The sequence below is a fragment of the Strix aluco genome, chromosome 2 (assembly GCF_031877795.1).
Source record: "Strix aluco isolate bStrAlu1 chromosome 2, bStrAlu1.hap1, whole genome shotgun sequence".
NCBI lineage: Eukaryota > Metazoa > Chordata > Aves > Strigiformes > Strigidae > Strix > Strix aluco.
In genome coordinates, this window is record NC_133932.1 from 34,022,659 (window position 1) to 34,042,244 (window position 19,586).

General features: G+C 41.5%; 1 protein-coding gene across 1 annotated transcript; it reads left to right on the plus strand.

The window, feature by feature from the left end:
* The first annotated feature begins 730 nt into the window (after nt 1-730).
* Nucleotides 731-18,407, plus strand: MRAP (melanocortin 2 receptor accessory protein). The gene is made up of 3 exons (XM_074814218.1): nt 731-836; nt 6,118-6,217; nt 15,720-18,407. Exons 1-3 carry the CDS (start codon nt 731-733, stop codon nt 15,868-15,870), a joined length of 357 nt encoding a protein of 118 aa, XP_074670319.1. The 3' UTR covers nt 15,871-18,407.
* The last annotated feature ends 1,179 nt before the right edge of the window (nt 18,408-19,586 follow it).

Genomic DNA, 19,586 nt, shown 5'->3' on the forward strand with positions numbered 1-19,586 from the left:
GCAGCCCTGGCCTCCGCAGCTGCAGCGTACCCTGGGGGCTTCAGCGGCGCCGTCAAAAGCGGGCTGAGGGTCGGTGTCACGGTTTAGCGTGAGCCGTTCCCTGAACCCCGGCGGAGCACGTACGCGTGTGTTTGCCACGGCGCGGGCCTGCCGGGAGCCAAAGCCCTGCCGCTGGCCTGGCTCCCGTGGCTGGGGAGCGGCCTCTCCAGTCACTGCCTTCGGGGCGGAGGGGGTGAAGAAGTAGCAAAGCAAAATACGCGGTCATCCCGTAACATCCTGTAATTATGAGGCATTTTCTCATGTCTTGCCTACTTCTTTACATCAAGAGAAATTCAGAAATTTCTCTCAGCCCAGCTGTCCTCAGTAGCTCCAGAGAGCGCTGTGTTGCTGTGAGTTCCGGACAGGGAAGGGTTTGTGACCCGGCTGGCACTTGTCCACCCCATTATTAGGTTACTTGACATCCATCTCAATTTAAAATAACGCTGAGGAATAATGTAATCACCCACCAGGAAGCGAGGATTACGTTTTAAGGGCTGCTGTTACATATCTGTCAGACATTAATATTCATTGCTGCTAGATGTTTTTTAGTACCAAGGCAGTCCTTGAGCTGCAGGACCCCAGAGTGATTTACATAGGCATCAGTTACGCAATCACTTTCTGAGGGCGCTGAAGTACGATGAAAAAAAGTATTTGGTTGGAGTTCTGAGCTGGTTTAAAATGCACCACTGAAATGGCTAACAGAACAAACTCCTCTGAGTATTTTTGGTCGTATGAATATTACTGGGATTATATAGATCCAATTCCAGTAGATGGAAGCAAGTTGAAGGTTAATAAATGTAAGTATTGTAGAGTAGTAGGTGCTAATCTAGTACAGGAAAAATGTTGCATAGCCTGTCTCACTGACTTATTTTTTGTTTTCCTTGCAATAGTGACCATGCCGGATTATATGTGCGTGGTTTGTAGGGATGGGTGTCTGCCATCCAAACTGACTGTGCTCTAATAGCAGTTATTGCTAATAGTGAAACTCTTTGCTTTATCTTACGGTATTTGAAATTATAAGACTGCTGATACTAACTTTTATTTAGAAGGACAGAGTCTTTTTTAGCCATTTGTTAAGCGGAAACCTAATGACTTGCAAATCTGTAGTTTGGGGTGTGAGTTACCTGCTACTATCAGAAAAGTTGACTGAATGAGCAGAGCTTTTTGTAACACTATTGTGTTTTCATCTTGGGATGTAAGGTTTACATTACAACTGATAAACATTCAAAACCTTAGTAAAAGAAGAGTGTATGTTTCCGCTAGCCAGGAACAACAACCTGAAAACATATTCTATTACCTTTCCTCCTTTGATTTAGTGCTACTGAACTGTAAGATAAAGTAATAATATACATTATTGTCAAAATACTTTATTACCATGGAAGCTGATGCTGCTGGGTTTAGAAGTTTATTTTCAAAGTATATAATAAAAAATAGCATTCCCCACATTCACCCTGCAACAGTTAATTCCGTTTCACACTTGGTTTTGCACAATGAGATAGCGATGCCTTTCTATGGTTACTTATAGTGGCAAGTAATTTTTTTTTTTTCTAATGTAACTGCATGGGTTAGGTTTTGAAAAATGACAAGCTATGTCATGAGGGATTAATTTAACTGAGTGTAGTTGGATGGACTGACAAAGATCAAGGGAGAGCAGGTAGGCATGTCTGAGTCACTCATGCTGTAGGCAGCATTTTCCCTTGATTTCTGCCAAAATCTACCTATGGTTGTATCCTCATTCGAATGACAAAGCTATGGGCTTTACTGGTTGCTGTTTAGTTTACTGAAGACAACTACAACTGTTCAGATATGGTTTCAGAGACTAAAATTGCTTTCCCCAAGGTTATTATAGTGATCTGTTCTGTAAGGAAAATGTGATAGACTTTCAAAATATTTTCATGTCTCTAATTAACAGTGCAAGAAACTGTCTTTCTAATAGTAAAGATTGAACTGACACTGCTAGGAGCTTCATGTCCTTCACTTGTGTTATGAAACCAAGAATAAGAAAAGGGAGCAAGAAACTCTTATTCTGCACTGCCTCTAGAAAAGCTTTTTTTGTCTACGCTGATGAACCTAGGGTTCATTGCCTGCAAACTTAGAGCATCATGTCTTAAAGAAGGTGGTGTAAATATCTACATCCTTCCATATATGAAATCTTGCTTCATAATGCTGTAGAGCAACATTTGGTGCTACTGGGAGCAGGCAGGTTATAAGGAGCTTCTCTGATTATCTTAATTTTAAAGTTAGGGCAGATAATTACGCCCAAATTCCATCAGGGAAACCCCAAACCTCTGACTTAAGCTAGCTATAGGTCCCCAGCACGTGGCTGACAGCAAAAAAACCCCCAAAAATCAGGATTCTAACCTTTCCCCTTTTTTCTCATTAATAACATCTTCCTAACATTTGGGTTGCCTGATACGTAATAGAGGTGGATTTGTGTTACAGCATTTCCCTCCCTTGCAATTTATAGGATATTTCTCTTTACCCAGCTGCCTGTTTTCTTGAAACTTGTAGAAATTGGGCTTCTGAGAGAAGACGCTCACCCTCTGTTTAATTTCATTTAAATGCGTTGGTAGTTTCGTGAAGGAAATTACCACACACAAGTGTGTGAGTGCTTATGAGAGATCTCACAAGCTTTATTTCCATTAAGAAAGCAGAGTAAACTGATCTCTATTTTTTTTTTTGTCCTCTCCCCCTAAAGAGGTAGAGAAGTCTGCCACCTTTCAGGTCTTTTTATATTCTAAGGAGATGATTTATGCAATCATACTTTGTGTTTATCCATCTCCTCTGCTCCTGCAGTAACTCCAACTGGATCTAGTTACAAAGGAGTGGAGACCTCAAGGATACAAAATATCTGTAAGTTCCTACAGCTGGTGACCAGATAATAGAGGAAGAACATTGTGTGCAAAGACCTTTACTGACAAAAAAGGCTGCAGTGTGAGATCATGACCTGTTGGACACCAGAGGAAATCACCTTTGGGCTCAGCTTTGGGAAACAAATCTGTAGGAAAACAGGCTTCTGTATTTTAGCTGCTCAGCTCCCAGGCAAAGAAGAAAAAGATGCAGGTGTAGGGTTTGGGATGTACTTCTTTTTCCCCTCAGCAGGTTAATGTTAAGGCAATTTCAGTTCCCTGGGGCAGCTGTTTATGTAAGATATTTCTAGGCAGCTTGTCAAAATGGAGTTCTGCTCCATGATTTGTGTCTTTTAAAGAGCCCACATTGGCTGTATCAATTTCTAAACTAAAAGTGTTGGACTTGGTTTTCTGATAGCCAGGAAAGTGAAACTGTTCGGTTGGGGTTTTTTGTTGTTTGCTTGGGTTTTTTTCTTCCTATAAAAATAGACATTTTTCCATGTCAGCAGTCTAGGAGGAATGGAGACTGCATCATTTTGGTAGTTTTATTCTTCCTTCTCCAAATACCAGTGGGAGAACAGTGAGTTAAAAGTTATAAAGAAAACACCAAGGAAAATAATTCCACAGTTGGTTATTTTTTTCCTTGTTTTGAATAAAAGCACTAGTCAAGCAATGACTATACTTTGTAGGTTTTCCTGTCTTTGGATAACATTTACATTCTTATACCTTCAGAAGGCACTGTTGGGATTATTGTCTTCACGTGCTTGGAAGTGTGTAGCCAAAGTAAGTTCAGCAAGTCCTTGCCCTTTGTGCTGGAGATGAAATGTAATAATTTCCCCTCAGATAGCCACAAACATTCCAAGTTCGGCAAAACGCAGGATACCTCCGGGATTACAATAACTGCTGCACTGATGTTCCAGAGGGCCTCTGCTGACTGACTGCAATGGGACCTGAGTGTTTGTTTAGGTGCATTGCTGAATCAACCCAAATGAATCATAGAGTCGTTACAACACCTGGGATGGGATTATAGCTCCCTAATTCAGTTTTGCTTGTTTGTTTGGGGTTTTTTATTATTTAATGTAAAACAGAGACCTGAATCTCTGTACTTTCTTTCCTCTGTTATGTGGCCTGTCCCTGAAGCATTGTGAGACTGTGTTTGTCTCATGAAAATGAATCTAAATCCAGCTATAAAGTCATGGTCTTGCTTTCTATTAATAGTGTTGTACGGCTCTCTCCATTTTGTACAAAAATAATAAAAAGCTTAATTGGCCCATGAACTAATAGGCTATTTAAAAACATATGTACACACACACAAAAGGTGGCTGTAAAATTTAGCAATAGAAGAGCTTTTGATATACTGTTAAAATACATTATCCCAGTTTAAAAAAAATCCTAATTGCAGCACTAAAACCAGGAAGTTTCTGTTTATCCCTCAAGAGTTCAAACTCCCCCTGAGACATGGAGCAAATTTGATTAGCTTCAGTGAATTCCATGAATCGTATTAAAGCTGCTTTTAAAAGATGAAAACACAATAGCTCTGATACGGAATTCTGTAAATCCAAACTTTTCATTTCTGTCCCGATGGCTTTGAACACTTCAGAACTTTGAGCTTTTCAGAATATTCCTGGACCATGAGCTTACTTTTTTTTTTTTTTTTTTTTAAACAAAAGTCTCCTGATTCTCCCTTGAGGAGTTGGCGGGCAGTAGCACTCTATCGCTTTTTCCCATAATAAATTTGGGAAGAGCAGGTCAGAGTATTGACCCTCACATGCTAATTTACCATCCTCTGAATTAAAGCTCAGTAAAACTTTTTTTAACAGAGGAAGAATAAAATAAGCTGACCCTCCACATTCTTATTTCTCAGTAGCCCAGCCAAAACTTGGCTTTCTGATAAGACTCCGGCTGCGTCCGCCCTAGTTTTAAAGGAGCTGGAATAATCCCCCCTAATCTCTTTGTGGCTCTGATGACAACACGTCCTGAACTTTTTCACAAAGAAACACCTAATCAAACATATTGGACTTGTTTCAAAGAACACAATGTTTTCTGTCCTTTTAGATGGAAGATTTATTTTATCTTGGTCAATATTTGTCTCTGGGGTCAATGACCCTTCTTTTTCACCTCAGTCTAAGTGAGTAGCCAGTTATGAATTTGGGGCATTTCTTGACTTGTGCCCTGCAGAACAACCAACCTTTTCAAGGCTTTAACTGGGATGTTCAGCACTACCACACTGATCCCAGGAAGGGGCATTTTTGAAACACTGACCAAATGTGCTACTAGAGCAGGAGCAGATTCATCCCATCTAACAGCAAGCCCGTAACTGAGGCAGGCATTTCAGCAACACCGTAGCCTTCATTCATGAAAGAGCAACTCCCTTTTCTCCTCCAACCAGTTCATACTCCCATTAGCACTGGTTACCCAGGTCAGGGATCAGTTCATCTTTTTTTCTTTTACTAATTAAAAAACCTCTAAGTTTTCATCTGAGTCAGGGATAACAGTAGTGGCAGGATTTTAGGCTGGTTTAAACCAATTGTGAACTCATACATCAGTGCTAGGAATCCAGTTGTTCCTTAAAGAAACCACTTAGTCCTGATAAAGTAGGTTGCATTTTGAACAATTTTATGTTGATTACAGAAGTATTGCAGCTGAACAGGGGAAGGTTCACATTCTCTTCCACTGGACTGATGTGCTGTGAGGGTCCCAGGCACTTTTCAACAAGCTTTCCTTGATATTTCTCTTGGTAGAAAATATCTTCAAGGCTAGAATTCCCTCCCTAAAAGTATCATCTTAAAGATCATGGGTTGTTGTACTTTTTCACCTAAGAGCAGGATTTGGCTATAGGCCGAGCGGTGATGGCTCAGTTTTGAGTACCACACTGCTTACCGCACTGTAATTTTGTAAAAGAAACCGTATCCCCTGCAAAGAGCTGAAACTGTGAAGCCCATCAGGGCTCAGTATTACTTTCTAAATATACCTATAGTGCTAGTCACCATCACACTTACTAGATTTTTTTTGCCAATCTCTCCCCCAGCCCTGGCTGTGCACTGTTACGATAAACTGCTAGGAGACTCTTAACACTTTTAACAAATTGGCACTCAGATTGCTCTCTCTCAAGGGTTTAATTACATTGAATTAATTAAATGACACACCTTTCTTAGAGATCATAAATTATATTGCTGTGTTTTCTATTTGCTATGGTACCATTGACAGAATTACTGTGTTGTGTCCACAGATTCTATTGTCATAGCCTTTTGGGTTGGGCTTGCTGCGTTTGTGACGTTTCTTTTCCTTATTTTACTGTATATGTCCCGCTCTGGATCAACTCCAGTAAAGTAAGTACAACCAGAGATAAAGTAAGTATAGATTAGTGTGATAAAATAATCTGCATGAAACAGTCATTCACTGCTTCAAGTGATCCAGCAATTACAACATTTATAATTGCACACAGAGATGACACTTTTTATGTTATCATTTGATCTGAGTGTCTCTCAACCCACAGCTATTCACTGTTTGTATTAATCACCTGGATAAAAGTAAGTCCATAACTGATGAGGTTTGCAGGTGACAGAAAGATAGAACAGTAAACCACAAGGCTAGGCAGAGCAGTCTAGCCTGCTAGGTATGTTGGCAAACAATATGCATTTTATATATCCCAGCTCTCCAGGTTGCATATTATGGAAGTAAGTGTCTGTTCTACACACAGAATGGGAAAGTACCTCTTGTAAACCACACCTGAGAAGGAAGTAGGAATCATGGTGGTAAAACAGGTGAACACAAGCTCCCAAAGCAATTCTGTAAGCCTTGATCAAATTAAGAGAAAATTTATTAGTGAGATCAGGAAGATAACAGTATGTGTGCCCTTGCTTAGATCATCCCAAGAATGTTGTACTTATGTTAGAATGCACTCTTTAAAAGGGGTTTTAAAGAAATCGGGAGGAATTGGGGAAAAAACTGATTTGAGTTCCAAAAACATATCTTACAGTGAGAGAAATCAACCCAAATCAATTAGTTTCTCAAGGAGCAGTGGCTCAAAGATGCTTCTTGTGAACTGTCTGCATCTTTTAGAACACTAGTGTCCAGTTCAAGAGCCCCATGATAACTATCAGACGGTAAAGTACCCTACTAAAATGCAGTGGCTGGAAGCTGATGCTACACAAACTCGGGTGTACCACATATTTTATGTGAAGGTAATGATTCACTGGAACAATTTAGAGTAGAATATCAAATGGGTTGTGATTAATTCTTTTTTTTACTTGGTGACTGAACATCTGAAAAACATGCATTTGTATTCATCCAAAAATTACTGTGAGGAGCCTATGCTCCATCTTTCTCTGGCCTGTTATGCAAAAGGTTAGGCAAGCTTCTTTCTTGCCTAAAATAAGTGTATGACTCAGTCCCTAAACACTTTTAAGTTCTTGTAGGTTAAATTAACTCACAGAAATTACTGACTTATAATTGGCTGAAGATCTGGGCAAATTTTCCTTTTTGTTTGTTTGTTTGTTTTGCAAATCCTGGAAGGAGTATGACAACACCTTCCTTCCCAAAGATGGCCCATATCTGAACTTCTGTCTTTCAGCATAGTAAGCCCATGGTAAAACTACAAATACACTTAGAGAGAGTATTAACCAGTTGGAAGTGTGGATGTGAAATGACTTGAAACTCCTGCCAATCATGGATGTAGGACATTCACAGTACCAGTCAGTTTAGGGCTGAGACAACATGGTTAAACTGGGTTTTCTGTTGGGACAAAATCTCCTGGCATTATCCTCAGGCCATTTCATTAGTGATTAAAGTTTACAGGTGTGATTCAGTCACTCTCACCTGAGTACCTTAATTTAAATTTCAGTAGAGTACTATTCAGCATTAGGGAGACAGAGATGGATCTGAGCTAGTGAGTAGCCCAGTAAAGCACAATAGCATCTTCAGGCTCTAAGTGTGTGCAGCATATCTAGCTCTACAGACAGAGATCCCAGAGCCCCATGTTCGTGTTATCCAGACTGTTTTTATAGCTGGGTTTGATGAAACAGGGAAATATCCTCCAGTGGCAGATGGATGGAATAGCTAATCTATTCTAGTAGCATGTTTGCACCTGAAACCTCCATGACTGAAAAGAGGGGCTGCATAAACACCTTGCTGTTGACAGGCACATCCCCAGCCTCCTAAAAGATTATAGACCCTGTCCTGTGAATTCAGCTGCGGTGGATTTGCCTGGTGGAGACCCAGCGCCCACTGATGTGCAGCACCCACATGTTGAATGGGAATGTAGTTCTAACGCTGCCTGTGATTTTGAACTTTGTCTAAGGACAGGTTTCTGTTTGCAGCTTTCTACATTTGGTTTACTTTGTTTGCTGCTAGTTTTTTCTGGCAAACACGTTTTATGTAAACAAGGATGCATTTGCCCACTGCTCCTCCTAATCTGATCAGGACGCAGAAAATTCAGCTCAGCAGATTAGGCAGAGGTTCAAGATTAGGTCACAAACAAGCAGAGGGAAACAAGTATAATATGGCAGTAAAAAGGAGCACTAATATTCTAATTTATTGGCACCATAAGGCCTCTGGCATGCTCACAAAAGGTAACAACAACAATAAAAAAAGCAACTTGCCAAAATAAACCACAAAGCAGGAGGCAAACTAACAATATCAGAAACACATGGAAATGGACATAAAATTACAGGGTAACGGAGGTATGTTCCCATTAATTTACTGTTCCTAAAAAGCTGTCAGGAGAAGTCTTTGTACATGAAAGCCTCAGAGTGTTTGGAACACTTAAACAAAAGTATTGATTTTTAAAAATTTTCACTTTTGCATTATGTTACTGAGTGAAATACTTGGCTTTAAAATATCTATATTTATCCATAATATGTTCAATTTTGCCCATCGAAAGAGCTGTTTTGAACAAAGGAAGTCTAGGAATGTTTTGTGGAGAGCCCAGGAATCATTAATGGAAAGCAGTACTGGATGAGCTTTGCTTAGGCTTTGAAATCATCCTGTCTTATCATTTTTCTAGGCTTGTAACATACTAGAAGAAGTTTAGGACTGAAGAGACTATTCAACACACCCCCACACACACACACCTTGCCCTTTTTGATTGAGTTCCATTTGTTTTTTAACCTTACTCCAATTACACTTCTCCCAATTCCAGCAATAAAACGTGAGGTGCCTGAAAGAAGTTCTTCCTGTTAACTTCCACCATCCTCCTGTCATCTTGTTTTTATGCAATCCATCCATTATCCTTGGCATGATGATTTTTATATTGAAATCTGCCTTCTCTTTGCCAGTGATAATTCTGATACATTCACCCAATGAACGTACATACACGTCACTGGTCAAGGCTGGAGAACTTTTACCTTCACTGTTTCTGTGCTCATCCATCTCTCTGTCAAGCCCTGGGGATATAGGGCAGCGTGTACTCTTCCAACTTGCTCAACCCCCTGGTGAAACAATCCTGCTTTCATGCCTGGCAGTTCATAAGAGTGTACCTTTTTGCTTCAGCTGACTGTTGAGCAAACCTCCATCGCTGCATGTCAGCTGTCTTTACTGGCAGCTGGATTTCTGGGGGGTCCCTGAAGGTTACATTTTGGCCTTATATTATATGCAGTGATTATATCTCTTCCACCACTGTGTATGCCAAGGTCTTACTATTTTGGCAAGGGCATGCAATCTACCACAGTATAGTCTGCTTTTTACCTGCATATCCACACAGAAAAGAAGTCAGTGTCAAAAGTGTCTTCTGAAAGGCATATGCAACAACTAGATCTACTTATGCCACAGCATAGTCCTTAGACACTGAGAGGTCCTGGACCTGAGTCCATGATCTGATTGCTCCACACTCTTCTCTGCAATACAAAGTAATTTGGTGCCAAGTCAGATGAGTGAGTTGGGGAGAGGGGGAAGGGTTGATGCCTGCAAGAAAGCTGCAGCAAGGAATCCATGTCCCAGTCCCTTTTGTCACCATTACACTATCCCTACAGAAATAAATAAAGAAAAAAGGTTCGGGGCATGGGACCAATTAATTCAAAGCCATTAGCATGCCAAGGCAGCAGATTACCACACTGCTGTAATCAAGAGCCACTATTAACATTCGCTTCAACTATGTTTCTTGCCATACAAGATGATACAGAAAAATAAGGGTAGTGGCTGGACACAGCTCCTGGCCAAGGCTGGAACTTCATGCAGTGAAGTGGAGCAGGGAAAGTTCCTTCCTGGACCTCTTAAGAGGACACACAGGTTTCCCATGCATTTCACTGGAGGCTGTGCGGTCCTGACAGCTGTGACTGAGACTGCTGTGGACATCCAAAATCTACTGGCTATCACTTTGCTAGCAGACAGTGTAATGTAGGGGAGGAAAAAAAAAGGGTACCCAGAGAGTTGGAAGATCTGTATGTCTCACCGTTTGTCGACATTTCTTGCTGTCATAGTAGCCACAGAGAGGATCAATCAAGGGACTCTGAACTGCTTGGCAGCATGAGTCTTGCTGGCTTCAGACAGATTTCTTGCATAAGAAACCCAATTCAATGTTTAGATATTTTCCCCCTGACTACCACCAACTTTTACCCAACATTTCTGGGGCATATTGTAACACAGTTTGAGGATTCCACTTGCCAAACAGAGATGTGGGAGTTGGATTGAAAACACTTGTTCTACAGCCAGCTTTCTTCTCAGTTTGCAGGTGAGAGTTTCCTTCATGGACAGATAACCACTGATTCGGTGGCCAGACTGTACAATGTCCAGGTGCTCTTTCAATTTTTTGCTCTGTCCAGATCAATTGCAACAGCTGCTTCATTCCTGGAACTGGAGAACTAATTTGGATATTTGACAGCTCAGGGATTTTTGTCCCTAGGACAGAAAAAAAATCTATAGCAATATCCTAGATCTCACATGAGGGCAGATAGTTTTCAGAGGGGTTTTTTTTAGCTTATCTTCAAGATTGTGATATTCATTAGTGAACAATATAACCACCATATATTACAGTAACAAAAAAGTATCTATTTCTGTACACAAAGGCAGTGAATCTGACACTCAAAGCACCATATTCCTTCAGATGACAGTAAGACATCTCACAGCTCTACTTGAGCATGCTACCTTGTCTTTGGGGAGAGGAGGTCCTTTTTAATACTATAATAACAAGATCCTCATGAGAGGTACTTCTCTGGCTAAGGAGACCATGCTCCTGTTTTCTACTTTCTTAAGGCAGTTGCTCCTGTTCTCTACTTTCTTCAGCCCTCTCTTTCCTATCACAGTAGACTGTTTCCTGGAATCAGTAGTTTCATAGACAGTTTGTCTGTCTATAAGCTCACTTAAGAAATAGTCGACTGTGATCTCTACCTGTTGTCTCTCACTAGTGGTAATCACATATTCTCACATCCAGGTATCTTGAAATACCTAGCCAAGATTGGCTAAGAGCTCAGAAAGAATGCGGTTTCTCAGTGGTACTTAAATCTCATGGTCGGGACCCTCACAAGACCAGTATTTGAGGTCTACATGACTTGTCTGCATAGATTACAGCATCTGTCCTTGTGTCAGAAGAAGCTGAGACAGCTAAGTCATTACAGCTGGCTTCCCACATACAGTGTTCCTGGGGATCTATCCAAATTTCTCCCCAATAGTTTCTGAATTTCATAGAATCAGAATCACAGAATCATTCAGGTTGGAAGAGAACCTTGGGATCATCGAGTCCAACCATCAGCCCTACTCTACAAGTTCTCCCCTACACCATATCCCCCAACATCTCATCTAAACGACCCTTAAACACATCCAGGGATGGTGACTCCACCACCTCCCTGGGCAGCCTATTCCACTGTCTGACCACTCTTGCTGTGAAAAATTTTTTCCTAATGTCCAGTCTAAACCTCCCCTGTTGCAGTTTAAAGCCATTCCCTCTTGTTCTATCGCTAATTACCTGTGAGAAGAGACCAGCACCAACCTCTCTACAGTGTCCTTTCAGGTAGTTGTAGAGAGTGATGAGGTCTCCCCTCAGCCTTCTCCTCCTCAAACTGAACAGTCCCAGCTCCTTCAACCGTTCCTCATAGGATCTGTTCTCCAGGCTCTTCACCAGCTTCGTTGCTCTCCTCTGCACTTGCTCCAGCACCTCGATATCTCTCTTGTATTGAGGTGCCCAAAACTGGACACAATACTCAAGGTGTGGCCTTACCAGTGCAGAGTACACCTCCCTACTTCTGCTGGGATTTAGATTTAATCTAAAAAGCAGATAATCTTGCTATTCTCAAGCCTCTGGTTTCAAGGGATAAAGTGGTATTTCACACCTCCATCATTAGAAGAACTTTTTCACGTTGACAGAACCAGCTCCCTTCGATGTGAGCAGCTGTCAGACCCACAGGAGAGAGGCTGTAAAAAATGGCTAGCTATGAACTGTCAAAGCCTGTTATAAGGCTTCAGCCACCAGAGCTCAAGTTACAGTGTCTTCACAGGAAAGTGTTCTCACTCCTGTCATCTAAAGAAACATGCTCCATACCTTTTAGCAGGTATCATGACACTGGAGAGAGGCCGGGGATTGGTATCACACGTGTTAGGGTGGTGCTGAGGCTCTTCAGAGATAACTGATAACTCCAAGTGAAAACTAACGGGCTGGGGTTTGGTTTAGCACCAGCCACTGTGTGAATGGATGTGTGAACTCAGAGCCAGGATCCTTACCAGTAGCCCATGTCGCTCCAGAAATCCCATGCCCTGAGACTCTGCAGCTGAGAGGACACCACTTGCTGGATGTGAGGTCAGAACAAGGCTGGTGTGGCCGCTGCTCAGACAGTCTCCGAGTCTGGTTCCACCAGGCAAACATCCATCCAGATGGGCTGTGCAGTGGACTGCACTGCTCAGGTACTGGGAAGCAGGCTGTGTTAGTGTTAAGGTGTTCTCTGATGCTTTCTGAAGTTCTTTCTTGTTTTTGCCCTTTCTCCTACAAACTGAAATGATGGGGCTTTTTGTTTTCAAACTGTTAAATGGTTTTAAATGACACAAAAAGGCTTCTATCTAATAGTGACCAGACAGACATTTACAAGTGACAATCAAGAGAGTGAAATAACTTGAGCCATGCATTCAAATAGTGTCCTACGAACAATTGTATTATCAAATCCAACATTATCTCCTCAGAGGGTGCAGCATGCCCAGTCCAGGCAGTCCTGAGATTATGTCAGCTCACTCTCAAGGGACATAAACCAAACCACAAACAACTTGTGCACTGGAAGAGATTTGAGAGTGATGCCCACTGAGGGCAGGGATGCAGGCTCCCAAAGTCTCTGAAGAGGAGAACAAGTTCTTGTGTTTATTAAGTTGGTCAGTATTTCTTATTTCTCTGCCTAGCTAAATCACAATGCCTTGGCATTGCATCTTGGCTTAACTGATAAACTTCTTCAATAAAATTAGGGCTAAACAAGTATTTGCATTTTAAAAAATTACAGTTGTTCATTAATGAAGAATGTCAAAAGGTGATCACTGTGGATAGATAGTGTGATAAATATATGAAATTTTGGAATCACAGTATCACCTACTCCAAGCTTTCAAAGATCATGTCTGTCCCCAGAAATCCATAAATACAAAATATTAGCTCTGCTTTCTTTCTGAGTATCTCAAGCTTTTTTGTGTGCCACAATTCACTGTCTTTAGGGAGAACAGTCTATGAAAAATCTGCAGTTCTCAATAAAAAATATTAATGCCAGAGCTGAGGCTTTAAATTTAATTTTAATTTAATATTAACATTGTTTGAATAGGTCCATCTTAACTAGCTGTCCAGTCTGTGCTATATGACTGCTTGCTCCTCCTTGTCCCATTGTATCTTTATTTGCATCTTTCATTCAGAGTGGCTTTACATTTACTTCCAGGTCACTGATGAAAATGCAAAACAGAATCAGGTGCTTATGGAGCCCTGCTAGAAACAGCCACAGTCAAAGATCAGTCTCCAGTTACTCTTTGAGAAGCCTGATTCACATAATAGCTGTTTAATGGGGCTTGTGTATAGTTCTATTTAAAGAAGGCAGTATGGAATACTAAGTCAAATGCCTTACTGCAGCTTAAATAGTTACATATATGCAGCCACCTTTATTCTTCAAATTGTGTCCCTCTCAAAAAATGACATCAGACATTTTTCACCATACCTGTCTTTCTATAAACCACGCTGTCTGGAATTAGTTTTTCTGTCCTTTGAAATACTTTTTCAGTTGTATCTTATCTTAGTTTTAATTCCATGATTTTTCCTGGGCCTGAGGTCAGTTGCCCTGCCTTACAGTGACCTGGCTTGATCAGTTTGCCGTCTTTGAGTACTGGGACACTGGGGCTCTTCCAGCCTCCTCAAACTTCCATGCTATTCCAGGGACGGTTAATGATTAACAACAGCTGGACAGAGTTCTCCTCAGACAGTCTCCAGGTCTCTGGGATGCAAGTTCTCCAGCTGATTGTAAAATATGGATAGCTAGCTGATGATATTTAGCTACCTAATGGACTGGAAAGAAAACGTCCTGTTTTGGTAAGAGTATTTTTGTCTTGCTTCTGTCAAACAGAGAGAAGAGAGGTGTCTTGAATATGCCTGCATCATAGCAAAGAAAACCTCAAATCTGCCTGCCTGTGGTGGGCCTGTTGCTGAGACTTTTGGGTTTTGTTTTGGTTTTTGGAATTACCATTAGGCAAAATCCCTGTTGTATTAGTCTTGCCAGGCACAAATATTTTAAAGTTTCATTAGCAATTAATCAATATAAATTTGAAGCTATAAAGTTTTTATTTCCCTTCCTCCAAAGTATTAAAAGTAATTATTTTCCTTTTCATCCCATTTACTTTATCTTGTTTTTTAGATTTTGGTTGTTACGTTTGTCTGGCCACTGAAACACTGGCTTTTAGTCAAAGATGTCTTCTTTCTCATCTCTAAAGCCATGGCTCCAGGACATTAATAAGATTTTTCAGAAGTTTTCCATTTTCATTCTCACTTTTGGGTTACATTTTCCTTCCTAATGTAAAGTTCCTCCCCACCTTTGAAGCCCTAAGGATGTAGTAGTAGTCGGGATTTTGTGTTCAGCTATACTGAATGGAACTTACTGCTTCTAGGCCAGGACTCATCTGCTATTTATTAAGGGTGAAGTTTGGGAAGCTGCTGGGAAGAAGGCTCAGGGAGGAGGAGGCAGGGTGCACTCTGCTGTTCTCATAGCATCGCTCCATCCACCCCACCCCTTACTTGTTTTTCTGGCAGAACCAAACATCTTTGTATTGTTACTATTTGTACACTGGAAATTTCCTGCTACCATAGTCCTACCCACTCCTTTTTAGGTCTGTCCCATTTTCTTCCTCAGATCCCCACTAGCCCTTAGGGCTGTGCCTTGCCTTTTCCCAACCCCAGTGTCAGGGAATCTTACCCAAGTATTACACATCTCTCTTGTTCTTGTTCCCAGTGACACCCATTCACAGTCACATGAAGCTCATCCCTCTTCTCTTTCCCAGGAGCAGCCATGACAGTTCCCTTCACCCTTGGTACAGAGCAAGTCATAGCAAAGTTTCTAGTTTCCTCCTTAAAAATCCAGTTAAAGAACCAAGCTTAAGGGCTGGACTGAAAGTCCCATCTTGAGAGGGAAAGTCACCACATATCAACCACAGCTCACACTATGACACTGTTGTCCATACTCCATTTCCAGGTAAGGACATGATTCTCATGGTGAATAAAGAGGGCCGAAGTCCAAAAGAATCTCTCATGCTGGATTCAATGTCTTTTGTGTTAGAAGAATCATCTTCTGTATTTTTAAAAACTTTGATAATATACTGCCTTATGAAACTGCTGCTATCTCTCTTCCAAACAGATATCCCTGATAACTGTATGTTTTTTTAAATCTCCACACATTACAGACACGTGATTGTAGGGAGCCAGATAGAAGAAAGCAGTTCCAATGGTGAACAGCCTCACTGCGATGATGTCAGTAGCCCATACTCAGATGTGGTTGCTTCTCAAACACCTACCTCCCTTTCAGATGAAACTGGCATTCATGGAAGGATCTGAGCCAGAGTTAAAACTGGAACAGGTTAAACAAAACCGGCAGTACAGTTCTCCAGGCTGCAAAGTTCAGTGCTGTGACTGTCTATTAAACGCTGATACCACAAACCTGAATTAGTTCAGGAGAAGAAAAATATCTTTCAACAAAGGACAAACCTGAAAAATCCTGGATACATAAGAGGAAGTCATAACAGCCATATCTGAGCAATGTTGCTGGAGTTTCCTGATCAGCATTTTAGATCAACATTTTAGATCCTGATGGTGATGATGATGACTGTAAAATTTCTCTGTCTTTCTTAAGTAAGGATTCAGACTCAGACTCCTCTCCCAGTTAAGTGGGGCAAAGGGTGTGCTGCCAATTGAGTGGTTCTCATTAAGACCCATTTGGCTGAGACCAGATTTACTCCTCCAGCGGGAAGTCTATACCAGTTATGCCCCAAATCCTGTAAAGAGTTCACCTGAATGCACGCTGAGTCCTGTTATCCTCGGGGGTGTCTCTGCAGCATTGGTTTTCACTGCGTTGTCTTGCTGTGAAAGCAAGCATCCCATTGATCTTACTGAACAGGCAGCATAACCAACATTGTTTATGTATCATGAGAGCCACAAGTCATCTACTTCTGCCTCTGTCCTCAGGTCACACTCATCAGTTACATCTTAATGATACCTGCACTTGGCTATCCTCCGAAAATGAGCAACAATGTCAAGTGCAACATTGACAATAAAACTTTGCTTTTAGAAGGGTTACAACTTGCTTCACTAACTTAAAGCTCAGCAGTTCCCTCAATGATTGAGTATGCCTTTTATTTACTTTTTTATTGCAAAAAATATTTGGGCTACTTAAAATTTGTTAAAACACTGTTCACCTAGAACAGCCTTTAAAAAGCTAATGGCAGCACTAATTATCTCAAGTGAGTGTCTTACTGAATAAAGTCATTAGCTTTACCTACTGCCTGTAAATGCCGTTTTGCTACCAATAACTGATTACTTTTTGCTTCCATTTTGATATGGTAGATGGAAAAGAAACTGTTAATATCAAACAGTCTTGAAATGGTATCTGTTAGTTACCCAGGCATTAGAAAAAGAGAAGTGTGTTTACCATATTTGGTATCAAAGGGAAATGCTGGCAAAACCACAAAAGCAACATTTAATTTCTGCACGAGTTGTCTGCTTTCAGCCTCGACTGACAAGTAGTTTAACAGAAGCTACAGCCCTCCATGAGGGCCACAGCAGCTTTTTGGTGAGGTGGAGAGGACGGGTTCAGCTCAGCTGGAGCAGAGTCGGAAGGGCCACTCGCACTCCCTCCCTCTTCAGTGGCCTCTGCTCTCTCCACCTCTCCTTACATGTGGAGTTTCACTAAACCCAGGCGGGACAAGGCAAAGGTCCATGAGAGGCTGAGGTACGCTTAGAGCTGCAGTAAGCATGAAGCTGAGACTGCAGAGTTGGGATGAGGAAGGCAGCAAGGTTTGGAATGGAATTTAAGACTGCATAGCTGGTTGCTGGGCTGAGAAAAACACAAAATTCATTTGAAGCTTGAGAAGCTTAGGAATGCCACTTCCCCAAGCAGGCAGCAAAAACTCCTACAGTGAAGCACTGCCAGAGCAGCCTTATGCTGTGTGCAGGGAGTGTGGGCTATGATGTTACCAGAGACTGGGTGGGCTGGGCTGTGTTAAAAAAGCCTTAAACAGAAGAGACAGACCAAACCTGGTGACATATGTTTGTATTGTGGGGTTTTTTTTAATCTTCAAATTTTTTAATCTCTGAGATAAACACTTCTGCAGTTTGCTTTTTGAGCAAACTACTACGGGTGTTGGGCTTGGAAACCTGTCAAGGCGTAAAGTCTGTTGAGTCAGACTGAGTCATGGGCAAATGGAGAAAACAAGGAAAGGCTGCAGGAACTGAAGGTGCCACATGGACAGAGATATATCAGAGAACCAAACATTTCCATCGGTCAACTCAGATGGCCACAGCAGCCTTCCCCTCCCCTCAGATACCCTTACCTTTTGCTGGAGCTGAGGTAGTTCTCACAGGAGACATGAATCAACTCCCTTGTTGGCACCAGCTCTCCCGCTGCAAACTGGGACAGTTACCTTAACCCCACTGCAATCACATAGTATCATCAAAGACAATCTGAAGAGAACCCAGCCATCTAGACCCATTTCCCTCCCCAAGGATGCAGCAACTGCAATCCAATCATTCCTGCCACGTCCATCTACGCTGAGCTAGAACATCTCTCCTGCAAGTTCTGCACTGCCTGCCGGCGCAGTCTGCTCTGGCATCCTCCTCCCTGACTCACGACAGACTCGTATCACCCTGATTTTCAAGAACCTCTTCTCTACAGATGAATTCCAAGGGGATTTCTGAAAGATCTGAATACTCCCATTCGTAACAACTGGTGTTCTTTCATTAGTTGCACTGGAACATGACTCAAAGTACATAACCACTGAAAAGACTTTTTTTTTCCCTTTCCTTTCAAATTACCTGGAAATGGAAGGCATAATATAGTATGAAGTATATAAAGAGTAATAAATAATATGCAAAATGCAGACCTACCTTATAGCACCTAATTTGGGAGGAGGGGAGCGGGGGGAGAGAGAAATGCATTTCCTTCTGTGACATTTCTGTACATTCCCATTTCAAGGCTCTTGCAGTGCTTTACTCTTCACAGTGAGCACTTTATTTCCCCTTCCCCCAGGGTCCTCCATTAACAGAGGCCTTCCTTCCCTGTGTGGTCTGCAGCATTCATGATGGTTGAAATGCTGCACCCACCAGTCAACAAACTGTGACCCAAATCAGCTCATGCTGCTGGTTCAAAGACAGTTGACCTCTATAAAAATGTTACCCTAAACCACTACCCCCACAAAAGCCACAACATTCTGCCCAGTTGCTCATGCTACATGAAGTCCTCTCCTGCTAAGGTGTCCTCGTCTGAGCACTGGTACCAGCAGCCCATCGCTGAGATCCATTTCAAATCCTGAGGAGCCCCACCCACAACTCAGACTCTACATGGTCTACATATGTAGGAGGCACTATGTTCTTCTAGGCTGTTGAGTTCACCGAGTTTTTGTGAGTTTTGAGTAAAAGGCTTAAAAGGCCTGTCCTGGCAATAACTTCTGTGAGGGCAGCCCAGACCACTGGGCCTGCTGCAGAGTGCTCTAGAGCTTCATCCACATGGTTCTCATCACAACAGCATCAAAGTGAGTAACTTGTGTAAACTGTAGAAACTCCTTGTTTTAAAATGTAGACCCATATATGGAGCAAGTTTTCCATTTCCAAACACTCTCCACAATTTATTTTAATCAAGCTTAATTTCTTAAAATAATGACTCTCCATCTATATAATTTATTAAGATGCATTTTGAATATGTTGGCAGTAATTCACACACACAAATCATTCAACTGCTAACTATGTATATGGCTTTTAAAGATATTTAACCATTATTTCCAGGATTTCGTAATAATCTTTTGTCACATTACTAGAATATGTTGAAGCTCAGAGACAGTGCGAGATTAAGCCTTATTTTTAAAAGTTCCCACATGCACAGCTACATTCTCTTTACTGATAAGCACATACAAGCTATGTATCTTTTAGAAGACAAGCTAGTAGCTTTAAATTGTCCGTGCATTTGCATTCACCTTCTGTTTCCAAAACTACCATTTAAAAAGAAGAAAAGAAATGCATATGAACTATCCTCCAACCCTGAGTATTTTGCTAATAGTATTGGA

Coding starts and splice junctions, on each gene's coding strand:
- MRAP (XM_074814218.1), top strand. CDS start 731: ATGGCTAACAGAACAAACTCCTCTGAGTATTTTTGGTCGTATGAATAT. Junction 837..6,117: donor CAAGTTGAAGGTTAATAAAT/GTAAGTATTGTA, acceptor TTGTGTCCACAG/ATTCTATTGTCATAGCCTTT. Junction 6,218..15,719: donor TCTGGATCAACTCCAGTAAA/GTAAGTACAACC, acceptor CACACATTACAG/ACACGTGATTGTAGGGAGCC.